Source organism: Zootoca vivipara, chromosome Z1 (assembly GCF_965207765.1).
Source record: "Zootoca vivipara chromosome Z1, rZooViv2.hap1.1, whole genome shotgun sequence".
Lineage (NCBI taxonomy): Eukaryota > Metazoa > Chordata > Lepidosauria > Squamata > Lacertidae > Zootoca > Zootoca vivipara.
The window spans coordinates 45,562,856-45,578,796 of NC_142583.1; the positions used below are offsets into that span (position 1 = coordinate 45,562,856).

General features: G+C 48.0%; 1 protein-coding gene across 1 annotated transcript in view; it reads right to left on the bottom strand.

The window, feature by feature from the left end:
* FAT4 (FAT atypical cadherin 4) overlaps positions 1-15,147 on the bottom strand; it is a 139,909-nt gene extending 124,762 nt beyond the window's left edge. Inside the window, exon 1 of the mRNA XM_035111643.3 lies at positions 9,729-15,147. Coding sequence (XP_034967534.3) covers positions 9,729-15,002 — 5,274 coding nt within the window. The 5' untranslated portion in view covers positions 15,003-15,147. The remainder of the gene's footprint in view (positions 1-9,728) is intronic.
* Positions 15,148-15,941: the final 794 nt, after the last annotated feature.

Here is a 15,941-nt window from a genome sequence, read left to right on the forward strand (position 1 = left end):
ACAATATTGCCTCACAGCTCTCATTAAATGAATTCTGCCCATGCAGACTGTTTTATTATGGGGCAAAGAATACCTTGATTGCCAAGCGATTAATGCTGATAACACAAACTGTGTTTCTCCTTTGACAATTTCACCATAAAAGACTTGTCACTGAGGCTGAGTTTTTTTTCATCCCACAGTGAACTTAGGCATTTGCAGATATTCTGTGTGTGAACCGATAACATGCAGGAGGGGAGAAGGGGAACCTGGGGTCGTAATTCATGGTCCCAATCTTTCATGCACCCAACCCGTGCTTACGAAGTTCTGTCAGAAGGAGGTTTTATATATATACATCCCCAACATTTCTACGCTCCAAACTCAATTTACACTCTTGACAAAATAGGAGCTACATATGGTATATGTACGGTAGGGTCCTTTAAAGGCAGAAGTTCAAATACAAAGAAGTTAGATGTATTCACAGAATGTTTACATAGGATTCTTTTCTTGTAGTTGGACTCCAGACAGAATTTGGCAGAATCCCACATTAAATATATTGCTTCAATAAGACAATTTTAACAGCTTGAGATGTGCACATATAATGCCCAGTCGTATTCAGGATCCTAACCCAACCCCCTTTCTTAGGTTTATCACACCATAGAATTAGACCAAGGTGATAGGAATTGCTGGCAATTAACACTTAACATTCCTATAATACTGTAAAGTATTCATAGTATTTTATATGCATTATTTGAATAATCGTTACAATCACAGTTTTAGTTTTCTCATGTTTGGTTTCAGCTATCCCATCAAGTAAGTTATTGCTATTCATTTATTTATCTATTTATAGGTTAGACCAGATATTTCAAACACTACAAACTGTTATGAAAGCCACCATGAGCCAGCACGGCAAATAATATTTTACAGGATTCATCTCATCCTGGCTATAGTCTTTTTGCACCATTGCCTTCAGGCAAGAGATACAGAACAATTAAATCAAGAACAAATAGATTGAAAAACAGTTTCTATCCAAGAGCTATAACCATCTTAAATGCTGTAACTAAATAATATGATCCCGGGGAGTTGTGATGGGTGTGTATGTATGTGTGGCTGTAATTGTGTTTTTATTTTGTTTTTTATGGGATGGCATTCAATTTCATTGTACTATGTACAATGACAATAAAGTATTCTATTCTAAAAACCAAAACAAAAAAAAATAATTAATTAATTGTTCAATTAAAAAAATTACTAGAAGCAGAAAAACCTATAGGAAGATCAATACTATTAGAAATTATCAGCTGTTCATCAGGGACAGTGTTATCAGAGAAATGAAAGACACCGTGAATTACTGCTCTGCAAACACATGTTGAAAATTGGTTTAAGAGAGCAATAACTCCTGCTGGAGAAAGTCTGTTTAACTGCCTCTAAAAAGAAAAAGAAAAATCTTCTCAGGGGGCAGGCCTGAGCCTCAGCAGGCTCACCTTCCTTTGGCTATTAAGAAAAACAAAGAATGGATTTTTCATGAGTTATTTATTGCTCATTTGTAACACCCACTATGGGAGCTTTTGGAAAACGACTGTCTCTTGCTGCAGTGCTGATGACCTAATATAATGGACATCATCTCAATCCTACTGAAGTAAATGGCTAGGATATGATTCAGTGCTCCAGATCAAAAACACAATTTACCCTTTCCCGCTGTGATTTTGGGCCTTCCCCACCCCCCAGCTTCATAAGCATCACACAAACTTCTTTTGAAACTCCTCACATGTGATTTGTTATGCCACACAGAGAGTTGCAGCAGGGAACATCGTAGCATTGTTCCCCGTGACCAGGAACACAACTGGAATGAGGAGAATTATATGGCTCATTCACCCTGTTTGGTATGGGTCCTTTTGGAGTTCTTCACAATTCCTTTTATTTTAACCACACTGAACAACAGCAAACTTGACCACCTCAAACTCGCCTCGAACTCTAGCCCATCTGCATCCATGCTGAGACATTTTCCTCTGGCTGCCTTCATAGGGTCCCTTGCACCTGTCCAAGGTCCTGGATACCCTCTGCTTGGCCTGGCCTTTAACTCTTATGAATCGATATTGCCAGCTTTCCCTGAAAGCCACAGACCTGGACACAAAGTGTCATTCAGAAGCCTTTCCCAGCTCAACCTGGAGATACCAGGAGTGAAACCCATAACCTTCTACATGAAAGACATGTGCTCTATCACCCAGCAATAGCTTTCCCTTCTATGGTCCATACAGAATAAATAGACCAGAATGGAGTAAATTCATTCAATACATGAAGAGGAACTGTAGAAGTTTAAGGACACTTGCAGGACTAAAATAAATCCTATGAACTGACTTTGAATAAGTAGGTAGAAGAAACTGTGGGATAAGAGTGGAAAAACAAAGCCGAAGGATGGGAGGGAGGGAAGTCTTAGCTCGGCGGAGCGAATTATATTAAGATACAAGAGTATAAGATGCAAGAGGTTGTGTTATGTGTGTATTTCTTTGTGTGTGTTTGTTTTATGTTTGTTAATTTGTGTGTTTATGTGAAAACCAATAAAAATCTTTTTTTAAAAAAACAGAATAAATAGACCATTCACTGATCACTAACAATGCCAGCACACCAACCACTGATGCCCCAACAGACCACAGCCCCACTTGTGGGGCAAAAAGATCCTGAAGGTGTTATTAGCACACATGGACTGGCTTATAGAACAAGGAGACGGACTTGTTATTGGCATCCATTTGTCTTGAGAAAGAATGGAGGGTGCCTCCGGGGGTGAAGTCAAACTGCTGTGTTAGCAGCACTGAAGTGACCTCCCCAAGGTGCAAGGCCCAGATGACAAGACGCCCTCTCAGCCTCATTGATGAGGCCCAAAGGAAAGCAGAGCAATACATTTGGCACCAGTTGACTGCAGGAGTTGCCGGAAGGGACCATCCAACCATCTTAGGGACTCCACTCCAGATTTGGGTTTGCTCCTTAGCCTTTTCTTCTCCCAAAGATATCCCACAAGGCAGTGGATGTTTAGGATCAGAGTCTTCCTTCCTCTAGATGGGCTACCATCCCAGGTTGAGGAGCCCCATGTATCCCTTACTTCCTTCTACATCACATGCAGAAACTGCCTTTTTGACTGTTGGACCCATTATTGGTCTTGTCCGCTCAAACCCCCAGAGCCTGTCTTCACATGCAGGGGGAAACAGTCCCAGAGTACCGATTATTATCTTTCCTGTAGTATAAATATCAAATAGTCTTGGTTCTGTGCTGTTCCTTATGTTCGACTTACATTGCCCCACCATTGAAGAAAGTTGCAGCAGAACAACGAGCTCTCAACATTTATTTCAGCCTTTTAAATGGCTGCTCTCACTATCTTACACTTCTATATTTCATACACAAAGTGCTGATCAGAAAAAATAACAATGGACATATTTATCAGTCACAGCCATCTGTGTCCCTTTCGCCTGAGCCAAGTATTTTGGCAGGCATGTGTATTTCTGTTTCTTACCCAATAGGATCTTGCCTTGCAAGGAAAGTATTTACTCCCAATTCAGTCTTTCTCTATCAGTGCAAAGGCCATGTAGTGCTTTAAATCTGTCAAGAATTGGATTTAAAATAATATGGTACCGTTCCCTGTGATTAATTAAGGACAAGTTCAATTTGATGGCTGAAACTGAGTCTCCCCACTAAATAACAAACTTAGTTGGTCTCTAAGGTGCTACTGGAAGGATTTTTGTTTTGTTTCAACTACGGCAGACCAACATGGCTACCTACCTGTAACTAGCTTCAAATTATACAGCTACCTTTCTACTCTTAAAAGCTTTCATTCTGCCCATCATGAATTTGATTTTCTTTTATAAAAATAAATAAATCACAGGGCAGATTTTATACATTCCTCATTTTCTTCTTCTCCATTTTCATTAGGAAAGCAGGTGTGACCCCTAGGGAAATTTGCTATGAAAAATATCAGTGTCCTGTCGTCCGCAAGGCTTTTCTCTGCAATCAAGTAAATGCTGGATTAAGACATGCTTTTCTGTCTCGTGTTGTGCACATTGTCTCCCAAGACTAACAAAATGGCATTTGTAGAGGGACATGTTCCTATCATTTTCTCTGCCACCTGTTCAATAAAAGGCCTTTCCCCCCCTAATAACTTCACATCTTGCTATGTGGATCAACATGGCAGCAATACACTAAGTCATGATAGTTATATCCATACATAGAAACATCCATACAGAGATCAAGTGAGTCAAACTAAGTTAGTCAAACAGTCAGTCAAGCTGTTGATCAGGTGAATTTGGAGTTCTGCCCCCATTCAGAACCCAAGGCAAGCCTATTCCCCTCCAAATGCAGGACTGGGCTTGTATTGGTTCGCATTATGGTATGCCTAGCTTCCCTGTTGCTAGCTCACCCTCTCTCTCCTCCCTTTCTTTTCACATGGGTGAGGAACAGAAGAAGCAATGCTTCCCTTACCTCCTTCCATCTGCCACAGCACCCAGAACATCCCAACAGCAGCATCCCAGCTGCAAGGGGCTATGGGAAACATAACTCACCATGTCTCCTAAGTCTAAACTGTAAGGACAAGCTCTAGAGAACTATATTTTCCTAAGCGCTTTATTTCTGTGACGCTGCTTTCTCCGCACTCCAGGTGCCACACCAGAGAGAAGAAAGCTTACCATTCCCCATTCAGGAGCATGGCAAGGTTCCCAATTCAGAATTGGCTGGCAGGGGAGGCATAATTCAAGGTTCCAAAATCTGGAGAAACAGCTGAGGCTGCAGAGCCCAAACCCAGGAGATTACACCCCTCTCTAGAAATGAATGAAACAAGTTGGTCCAAACTAATGGTTCAATCAGGAACTACTGTATATTTGTACAATATACTATATTTAGGCTGCAATCCTGCAAACACACTTAGTTAAGAATAAGTGAGTGAACTTAACAGGCCTTAAATTTGTGTAGATATATATATATTGGACTGCACTGTTATTAGTACTTAGTCAGTATACTAATCATGAGCATATTGTGGTTTTGCCATTAATCAAAGATCAGTTGGAAGGGGGGAAATCTACATTTAATTGCTAGATCCTTGAAACGCTGCAAAATAGCAACCATGCTCCTGCTGTGTTCTTATGCAGAAGACTTTAGACCTGATAAAAAAAACTATTCACAACAAGCAAAGCAAAAGAAGCTCAAACAATTAAAAGGCTGAAACAATCCCTGCCTCTTTTGGTGGCAATATTTCTTTATCATTCAGACAGCATGAGGCTTTGTGATACCGTGTTTCCCCCTTTTTAAGACACCGTCTTATTCTTTTTTTTACTCAAAAAAACACACGGTGTCTTATTTTCAGGGGGTGTCTTGTACCTTAAGGCCTCCTCGGAGGGGCCAGGCAGCTGGCTGGGGTGCTGCTGGGCGCTCTGTGCGGCGCTGCAGCAGCAGCTGGGTCCAGGCACCAAGGCAGCAGGCCGCTGGCTCAGTGCTTCGTCCGGCGCTGCGGAGCGCTCCAAGCCTCTGAGAGCCAGCAGGACGAGGAGGAGGCTTGCCGGGTCGTCGACCTAGCAGCGCGCGCGGAGCGCCCCGAGCCTCTGAGAGTCAGCAGGACGAGGAGGAGGCTTGCCGGGTCGTCGCCCAGCAGCACGCGCGGAGCGCCCCGAGCCTCTGAGAGCCAGCAGGACGAGGAGGAGGCTTGCCGGGTCGTCGCCCAGCAGCGCGCGCGGAGCGCCCCGAGCCTCTGAGAGCCAGCAGGACGAGGAGGAGGCTTGCCGGGTCGTCGCCCAGCAGCGCGCGCGGAGCGCCCCGAGCCTCTGAGAGCCAGCAGGACGAGGAGGAGGCTTGCCGGGTCGTTGCCCAGCAGCGCGCGCGGAGCGCCCCGAGCCTCCGGCAGCCAGCAGCAGCAACAACAATCCCAGAGGCTCGGGGCGCTTCGCGCGCGCTGCTGGGCGACGACCCGGCAAGCCTCCTCCTCGTCCTGCTGGCTCTCAGAGGCTCGGGGCGCTCCGCGCGCGCTGCTGGACGACGACCCGGCAAGCCTCCTCCTCGTCCTGCTGGCTCTCAGAGGCTCGGGGCGCTCCGCGCGCGCTGCTGGGCAACGACCCGGCAAGCCTCCTCCTCGTCCTGCTGGCTCTCAGAGGCTCGGGGCGCTCCGCGCGCGCTGCTGGGCGACGACCCGGCAAGCCGCCTCCTCGTCCTGCTGGCTCTCAGAGGCTCGGGGCGCTCCGCGCGCGCTGCTGGACGACGACCCGGCAAGCCTCCTCCTCGTCCTGCTGACTCTCAGAGGCTCGGGGCGCTCCGCGCGCCCGAGCCAGCAGCCTGGCCTCTCTTTTTTTGCCTGCCCGAGGCGGCCTGCCGCCCCGCCACTGGAACCGGCGGCTTGCTCGCAGAGGCTCAGGGTGCTCCGCGCGCACTGCTGGATGCCGACCTGGCAAGCCGCCTCCTGCTCTTGCCGGCTCCCAGAGGCTCGGGGCACTGCTTTTCTATACTCTTGCCGCGGCCAGCGTGCTGGGTCCCGCTGGCTGGCTGGGGCACTCAGCGGTCTCGCTCCTCGGAGGTATGGCTTATTTTCAGGGTATGGCTTTTATTTCCTAAACGCTTAAAATCCTGCTATGGCTTATATAATGACTACGTCTTAAAATAGGGGAAACACGGTAGATTACAAAAACAACAGTGGCGGAAGGGGAGATTGGGGAGGGGGAAGAAACACCAGGGAGCCTAAATAGTTATATGAAAACTCCAAGGAAAACATCAATCTTTACTTGTTCAGGGGTATTATATATTTTTTAAAAAATCCAGGCATCTTAATCATGCTTCCAACAAATTCCTTTAGAAATTGCCTGACATCTCACACAGAACCAAATGAAAGCAACAAGCTCTATAAACGTAAGTTTCAAATACATTTGTAAAAGTAAGTTACCCCCCAAAATTGCATTACACAGCATGATTGCCCCAGGTTTAGGTCCCTTCCCCTCTCCGCATCACCAGAGCAGCCTTGGGGGCTCCCTGGTGTTTCAGAATGTTCTCTCCTGTTCAAAATACTTGCTTAGCACAGGGCAGGAAAGCCCTGTCAGATAACTTAAATAAGCAGTGTAGAGAACACGAAGTTATGTCTACCTTGCCCTTCCTCCCCAGAAATGATAAAATCATGGAGTTGGGAGGGATCCTGAGGGTCATCTAGTCCAACCCCCTGCAATGCAGGAATTCTGCCCAGAGCCGTCCCTGGGTGGGCACGAACCACCAACCTTCTGGCTAAGAGTCAGACGCCATGACCCATTGCACCACGACCAGGGCAGCAATGTGCTGTTACTTTTCAAGGATGCCGCTATTTTAAAGGGGGAGGTGGATTATTATTCTGCTTCATTGGGAAATGTATAACATTGGGGTTTTAATCCTATGCAGACTTCCCACCACCTACATCATTGGTTTCAGTAACAGACAGTGTGGTGCAAATGGAGGCACTTGCTTAACCTCCCGGCAGGTGAATCGCTGAGGAAGAGGAGGAGAAGAGAGGAGTTGCAAACACACCACCAGGAATGGCGTGTTGGCTCTGCCAGTGCCTTTGCACCAAGCTAAACTTGCCACCACCTTCCCTGTCCCCTCCTCATGATAAGCCTTTGCTACTCACCTGCCATTAGGTCAGGTAAGAATCTCTGCCCCACTATGCTGTCCACTACTGAATGGTTTTGTCAAGCTGGTGTTTAACCTATATAAAGCCTCTTGAGAGCTCCTGGTGGAACATTTATTTGAAAATCAGTTGCCTTGGCATGGTGATGCCATGGATCCAGCCTCCCAGTAGCAGCGTCCTACTTAGTGGGACAGGGCGGAGGTAGCTCGGGCAGTGCAGGTCTTCTAAGTAATACCTGTTCCTTCCACAGGCACCCGGTTATTTGCATGAATAGGTCTTGAAGCTTCAATTAAGTGCATGGAAGTAAGAGATTGCAAGCTTATACTTAACTTTCCCATAATTGGATACTATATATTAACACCCCAATTTATAACACCTTTAAACTCAAATGTGAACCTTGTTTTGGCTTAGCTCCTTCAATATAACTGAGCTGAACTCGTAGTTGGAGCTGAAAACCTGTTGATAACATTATTTCTTCCGTAATAAAGCACATTATGATTCCTTCTAGTAATATGAATCATTCATTATAACATAGCTGAAATCTCTAATGTGGTCAAATTCCTTATTGATCTTTCTAATGAAGCCCTAAGAAATCATGTAACAACAAATTATGCTCTTTTCAGCCACTTTCTGCCTTTAAAACTTATTGTGAAAAACAAATGCAAACGACGTTTTTGCAATCGCTGCTGTCCACACACTCAGTTCATCTCAAAGGCATAATTCCAGAGTAAACTGATGCAAGTACAGTATACTGACGAAACAAGAAAATGTGGAGTTTTACAGTGCAAACCTATGCAAGTTTACTCAGATGTATGTCCCAGTCAATTAAATAGGGCTTATTTCCAGGATTAAAGCTTCCAAACTTTTCCAACTCCCAAGTAAACTTGCAGAGGGTTGCAGTGTGGATTAGCATATTGACGTCAGTCTTTGGAATATGCAATTGTGCTCAGTTTCAGAACTAAAAGGCTGAAGACCGTAAGGGAAATGTTTGACTCATTCTACACTTCCGGCATCCCCTGCTGGTTGGCTATAGAAGAGGTTCCAGTGCACTTCCAGTGTACAAAAATGCAATGACTCAGAGTGCAGTGCAGAAGTTAGAGGGGTCTGAACAATGTCAAAAGGGGGGGGGAGCCCTGCCTTGTTGGCTGAGAAGTTTCCAAATTTATCTCTCTGGAAAACAATACATATTCTAACCACATGAAAGATTATACAAATATGCTTGCTTAACAGCAAAACACCTTCAGCAGAAACAGACACTTGGCAGAACATTAAGATATCATAACTAATGTTTTGGAATCCGTTCACTCTAAATCACCAATCAGGTTACTAACAGAGTCTTTTTAACATTCACCATTTGGCTTCTGTAACAACCTAAGGGTATCAGCAAGTCTTTAGACACAATCCTGAATATTGGCAAGACCAGAGGAATAGAAGCTGTGTTCAGAGGTGAAGGGAAACTCATTTGGAAGAGGAGTCAAAATTTTCCTGGGCCTTGTCCAAATGCTCTAGCATTGAACAATGATCAGTAAGAAAACAGTCCTCTCTCTCGTAGAAGCAGCTAAAAATTCAAAAGTCTACTTAGCAAGTTAAGATAAACTGAAGTGACCAGCAAGAGGCCTAAGAGAAAGCCCCGTATCATACAGCATTTTTCATACATAGAGAAAATGTCAGAGCCCACAGTTAAAGCCAAATAGTTAATACCGAGTGAATTGGCATGTGCAGTTAGAACGAAAAGTCACTTATGCAGAATGCTAATCAGCTCACGGATGTCAAAGGAAAAACAGCTCTGCTTTGCTCCAACACAATCTGTTGAGTGGATATTAATGCTGAAGAAAACACAGCGAAGAACAAAATTCCAACAATGAAAAACCTTGATACCTGTAAAACAGTTGACTTCTGCAAGACAAAGACTGCAAATCTATACATGTTTTCCTGGGAGTAAGTCCCTCTGAACTCAGTGGGACTTACTTCTGAGAAGTCCATGCAAGTCTACTCTGAAGTAAATTCCTCCGGAAGCAAGGGGACTGGGTACAAAAATATGTAAAGGAGAACAGCATAAATGAACTGAGCTGACAGGACCAAAAACAAAACAGCTATTTACTTTTCAAATAAATAAATAAAATAGAAATAAAATAGATGTTACCTCTGCTCTCTGAGTTCGTGGCAAAGCAGCAGATTTTTCGATGGCATAAACGTCCACCAGATACAGGCGAGCTCCTTGTTCCCGGTCCAAAATGGCTGCAGTCTGGATCACCCCAGTGTGGCGCCCAATGGTGAAGAGTCGGCCAAACATTTTGTCTTCACAACGCACCGAGACTATGAAATACTCCACTAGAGCTTCAGTGCCCCTAGGACTAGCTGCCTCGATGGATATCACATCTGTCCCAATAGGCTCACCTTCTTTTAAAATGGTGATGTATTTTGGCTGAGTGAATACAGGCCCATCAAGTCCTTGCAGAATTACAGTCATCTCAGTGGTGGATTTCCTTCTCTCTGGGCCAAGATCTGTGGCTGCAACAATGAAGCTGTAGATAAGCTGAGATGGCACTAAGGTTGTTGACACTCTCAGGTCCCCACTGTATCGATCCACAATAAAGGTGTCTGTGTCCCCATTAATGATTTCATACTCCACCTCTCCATTTGCTCCTTCATCAGGATCCGCGGCAACAATCGTGGTTAGAACTGTGCCAATCACAACAGAGGGGTCTGCAGCAAGGGCATTTTGTGATACAAAAGTAGGAATGTTGTCATTCTGGTCAGTTACCAAAATGGTCACATTCTTCAAAGCAAACTTTCTAGATTCTACAGGGACAGCCTGGTCAGTTGCTTTTACTGTTAGCTCAAAGAGATTAGCAAACTCACGATCTATTTCGGCACTGGTATATATTGTTCCTTTGACGTCGTCGATACGGAAGTGGTTCCCTCTTGGCATCTGCTGAATGATTGTATAGGTCAGCTGCCCATTAATATCTGCATCTGGGTCATGAGCAGTTACAGCAATGACTGAGGTGCCAATGGCAATGTTCTCAATAACAGACTTAAATATATCTCCAGGTGGGAATTTGGGTGGGTTGTCATTATAATCCCTGACATATATTACAACGGACATGGTAGAGGATTGAGGAGGCCTTCCTTTGTCTTTTGCGGTGATGTTTAGTTTATACATGGACTGGGTTTCAAAATCCAACTTTTTGGCCAGGAAAATGCTGCCAGTGTTGGGACTGATGCTAAACGTCCCGTGGTTATTTGTTCCTGTAATGCTATACTGAAGGTCAGCATTGTCCCCCGAGTCAGAATCAGTGGCAGTAACAGAAGACACAAGTTCCCCAATCCTCATGTTTTCCAAGACATCAACAAACAAAGTTGACTTGGGGAAGGAAGGGCTGTTGTCATTTTCATCCAGTATGTCAATGTTCAATGTACAAACAGAGCTTAGGGGAACCACCCCAGAATCTACTGCTTGGATGGTAAGTGAGTAAGCTGCAGTAGCTTCGTGGTCCAGTTTGCCAATTAAAGTCACCTGACCAGTGCCACTGTCTATTGTAAACTGGTTTTCTTCGTTGCCCTTAATGACAGAATAGTGGATCAGTCCATTATTGCTTTCATCAACATCAGAGGCAGACACCCTTAAAACGTGTGTCAGGTTTGCAGCTAGTTCTGATATTGTAGCTTGGTAAAGTTCTTTTAAAAACTTGGGTGCATTATCATTGATATCCTTCAAGTAAACCTGCACAGTTGCCTGGTCCCTTAAAGGCTTTGGCAACCCCTGATCCATCGCAATGACTGTAAGCGTAAACACAGCTGCTCCCCTCTGCCTCATAAGGGATTCCCTGTCCAACTGATGTGTGCTTCTTATTTCCCCACTCATGGCATTCAACTCAAAATCAGGCTGCATGTGTTCAAATGAGTATCTGACTTCACCGTTCGACCCAGAGTCTTTGTCAACAGCACTGATTTTACCTACAAAGGACCCACCCTTCTGCTCCTCCTCATAATAAAAAACATAATTGGTACTGTTAAACAATGGCCTGTTATCATTGACATCTTCTAGAATAACAGTGACATTTACAGTGGCGCTGAGCGGTTCTACAGCTCTATCAGAAGCCTCCACCAGTAGCGTGTATCTTTCCTGAAGTTCACGATCCAGCTCACACTTTATATACAGCTGCCCATCTGGAAATATGCCAAAGGCATCTCCAGTATTTCCTCCCATTATGGCATAAGCTATTTCTCCATTTGCGCCTGAATCTCGGTCAGAAGCATGCACGCTAAAGAACCTGGAGTTCACAGGCTCCAGCTCAGAGATGGTGACTTCGTAGGAGAGCTGATCAAACACAGGTGGGTTGTCATTTACATCATGGACAGAGACTGTTAAAATGAAACTAGAGGAATGCTGAGGGACCCCCAAATCTGTGGCCATAATCTCCACTTGATAAGACCCAGCATTTATGTCCAGCGGCCCTGTCAAGGTTACAGCACCACTCTGCTCATTGACATTAAATAGGTCCTTGGGATTTTGCTTAAGGCTGTAGAGGACCTTGCCGTTCACCCCTTCATCAGGGTCAACTGCTTTGGCTTGGAAGATGGTATGCCCAGTACTCCAGTTCTCAACCACATTCACACTTTCCACGGCATGCAGGAAGTGGGGGGAATTGTCATTTAAATCTCTGACAGTTATATTGACCAAAGCATCCCCTGTTATTGTTCCACCACTCGCCACCACTTTGAGATGGTAAAAGGCCTGCTCTTCCCTGTCTATGACACTGGCAGTGGTAATCAGGCCTGTCATCTTGTGAATCTCAAAGATACCCCTCTGATCGCCTGTGGTAATCAGGTAAGTGATGTTGGTGCTCAGGTCCATAGAGGAAGCAGAAACACGGCCTACATGGTAACCCAAGGCCACATTTTCAAACACCACAAAGCTATAGATATCCTGGCTAAACACCGGGGGATTATCCTGGGTGTCTAAGACAGTGACAGTAACGATTGCCTGGTTCTGGGACTGGAGGTTGCCGCCATCACTGGCGACTACCTGCAGCTGGTAAGCAGTCTTTTCCTCCCTATCCAGGACTGTTTTGGTGGTGATAACTCCCGTCAGGCTATGAATCTGAAACCTGGAGGTGTCTCCTGCCGAGATGCTGTACCTGATGGTCCCATTCAGCCCAAGGTCGGGGTCACTGGCAGACACAGTGGTTACGTAACTGCCTGCAGGCTCATTTTCTTGGATGTGGGCAAAGTACTGGACAGGGTAGAACAGGGGGCTGTTATCATTCACATCAAGCAAGCTGATGTTAACCTGAGCCACTGAGGAGAGGGGAGGAGAGCCCAGGTCAGTGGCTAGGACCTGCAGGGTGTATTGCCCCTGTTCTTCCCGATCTAGCTGTGAGATTGTGCTGAGCCTGCCTGATATAGGATCCAAGCGGAAAAATCCCCACGGAGCGACCGACAGACCACCCGCCCCCCCTCCTGGCTCAGACTCTTGCAAGGAGAAGCGCACTGTGCCATTATCTCCTAAGTCGCCATCGGCAGCAGTGAGGACTAGCAGCTCAGTTCCTGAAGGGGAATTCTCTGCCACAGACACATGATAACCATCTGGCTGGCCAAACTGGGGCCTCTCATCATTAACATCCAGGATATTCACGACCAGCTGGGCATAGGAAACTTTGGGCTGCACACCTTGGTCATGAGCGCTGACGTTTAGCACTACCTGGGAAGCTATCTCCCGGTCTAGCCCACCAGAAGCTGCTGTGCTTGGGCCAGAAACCCCCAGGATAGGCCTAGCCATGATGGTGTCAATGGTGGTGACTAAGCCGCTGTGCTCACTAATACAGAACCAGCCCAGCTCATTGCCAGAAACAATACTATACTTGAGGTTGGCGTTAAGACCAGAGTCACGATCCGTAGCACTCAGGCCTTGCACATAGCTCCCAGGTGGCACTTCTTCACTGATATTCACTTGGTACACCGACTGCCCAAAGACAGGCGGGTGGTCGTTAATGTCATTCACAAAGATCACCAGGCTAGCCACAGAGGAACGGCTCACCGGGGCAGGAGCAGCTCCTTTGGGGCTCAGGGCAGAGGGGAGGGCACTGGGGGATGGCGGGGGAGCCCCAAAGTTGTCCATCACAGCCACGGTGAGGTTATAGGTGGGTATGCGCTCCCGGTCGAGAGCAGCGGCCACTTTTATAAGGCTCAGGTTGGGGACTTTGCTGCTCTGCACCTCAAAGTGGCGCTGCTCGTTCCCACCCAAGATGGACACCGAGATATTCCCATTGGCCGTCGGCGAGTCGGCATCACTCACAGTCAACAGCGCCACCACTGTGCCGGGCGCCGCATTCTCATCCACAGAGGCAAAGCGGGAGGAGGCCGGGAAATAGCGGAATTTGACCCGAGGCTCGTTATCGTTCACGTCAAGCAGGCGGATCAGAGCCTCGGCGCGTCCACTTAAAGCCGGCACCCCGCGGTCTGTAGCCTGGACGGTGAGGGAGTACTGCCGCCGGGACTCGTAGTCCAGCACCTCCCGGATCCGGATGACCCCACTTTCCGGATCCACCTCAAAAGGAAGCGCGCCCGTTCCATCGGCAGCAACACTTTCTGCCCCCTCCAGGCGGTAGCGGATGTCAGCATTGGTGCCCTCATCAGCATCTGCCGCCGTCACCTGCAGGACACTGGCCCCGACAGGTGCATCCTCAGGCACACGAGCTTGGTAGAGGGTCTGGCTAAAGACTGGTGGGTTGTCATTTATATCCTGCACCGTGACGTTGACTTGTAAGTATCCACGCCTCCGTGGCTCCCCTTTGTCCTCCACCTGCACCAGCAGTTGGTAGGCCGGGGTGGCCTCTCGATCCAGCCCACCACGAGAGACCAAGTGCAGGAAGGCCCCTTCCCCACTAGGGTTGAGAGTGATGTTGAGCCGGAAGCGGCCCTCTTCGTTGCCACCCACGATGCGGTAAGAGCTGTGGTCCACACCATTGGTCCCGCTGTCTGCATCGGTAGCCGTGTCCAAGATAAGCTGCCGGCCGCTCCCCGTGTCCTCCTTGAAAGTCACCACAATGGAAGGGTCCGGGAAGACGGGAGCATTGTCATTCAGGTCCAGCACCACCACACGCACCTCGCTGGGGTAGGTCGGTTGGCTGGAGAGCACCACAAGATCCATCACATCGCTGGCCAGGCTCTCGCGGTCGATGGTGGCACGGGTGTGGAGGTCTCCTGAAGTGGCGTTGATGGAGAAGAGGGCATGGTGCTCACTCAGGCGATAGGTGAAGCCCGGTCGGGTGGCAATGGTGCCCACCCAGGTGCCCGGAGGTTGCTCCTCCAGCACCTGGAACAGCTGCCGGGGCTCAGCTGAGGCGTGGAGCGGAGGCAGCAGCAAGAAGGAGGCGAAGTAGGGGAGAAGAGGCCAGGTGGAAGAGCCCATGGTGCAAGCCAGGATGTGGAGCAAGGCGGGGCAAAGATCCTCACTCACAGCCAAAGGCCAACAGAGCAGGCAAGCCAAAACAACCCAGAGATGCCCAAAGTCCGTGGAGAGTCAGGCGGACAGCGCCAATCCACATCACCAGCGGAGCCCAGGTGGGGAAGCGCGGGTTGTCATCGCCTCCGCAGCCGCGGGCATCTCTTCTCGCGTGCGGGGCAGGCGCCAGATGAAACAAGCCGTCGGTCCGAGAGCCGTCGCTGCCTCCCACCAAGGCGCAGCCTTCTCTTGTTCTGTTGCCCCTTCCCCTCCCTTCAAGCGACTTGTGCGGGCTGGGGGACCAGCGTTTGCATGGCTAAAATGAGCCCCCCGCGGCTCCGGGATGGATGGTTACTCACAGAGAGCAAGAAAAGTCCGTCCGGTCCTTTCAGCAAAACTCGCGCCGAGAGCCGACGGGACGCGCGACGGAGCAACTTGGCGTGAAAAGTGCCAGCGCTCCCCTCTCGCCACCGCTCTTTGCTCGCTATAACCAAGCGTCCTTTCTTTGCAGGGAAAAGATGCAGCAGATTCCTCCTCCTCCTTCTCAGCTTCTTTGGATTGCCTTTTCTCCGCCGTCTTGTCCCACCTTTAGCCGTCGCCACCGCTGCTTGGAGCCTTTCTGGACGTGCGCGCAGCTCGGAGCGCTCCTGGGCATTGTGTGAAAAAGTTCTCTTCGGCTAAGAGCGGCCGCCACGGCTCGCCTCTCTTTTGTACATCCCTGCGGGCTGGGCATCCGGCGGCGCGCACAGTACCCACAAGGCGCGCAGAGACACCCCAGTCCCTGGCGAGCCGCCCTGCACTCCACCTCGCCGGAGATCAGGGGTGCAAAACGAAAAGGGGAGACGCGGGGCGAGGAGACTCTTTTTTTTTTAACTCTGCCGAGACGAGCAGGAACTTTTTTGGTTG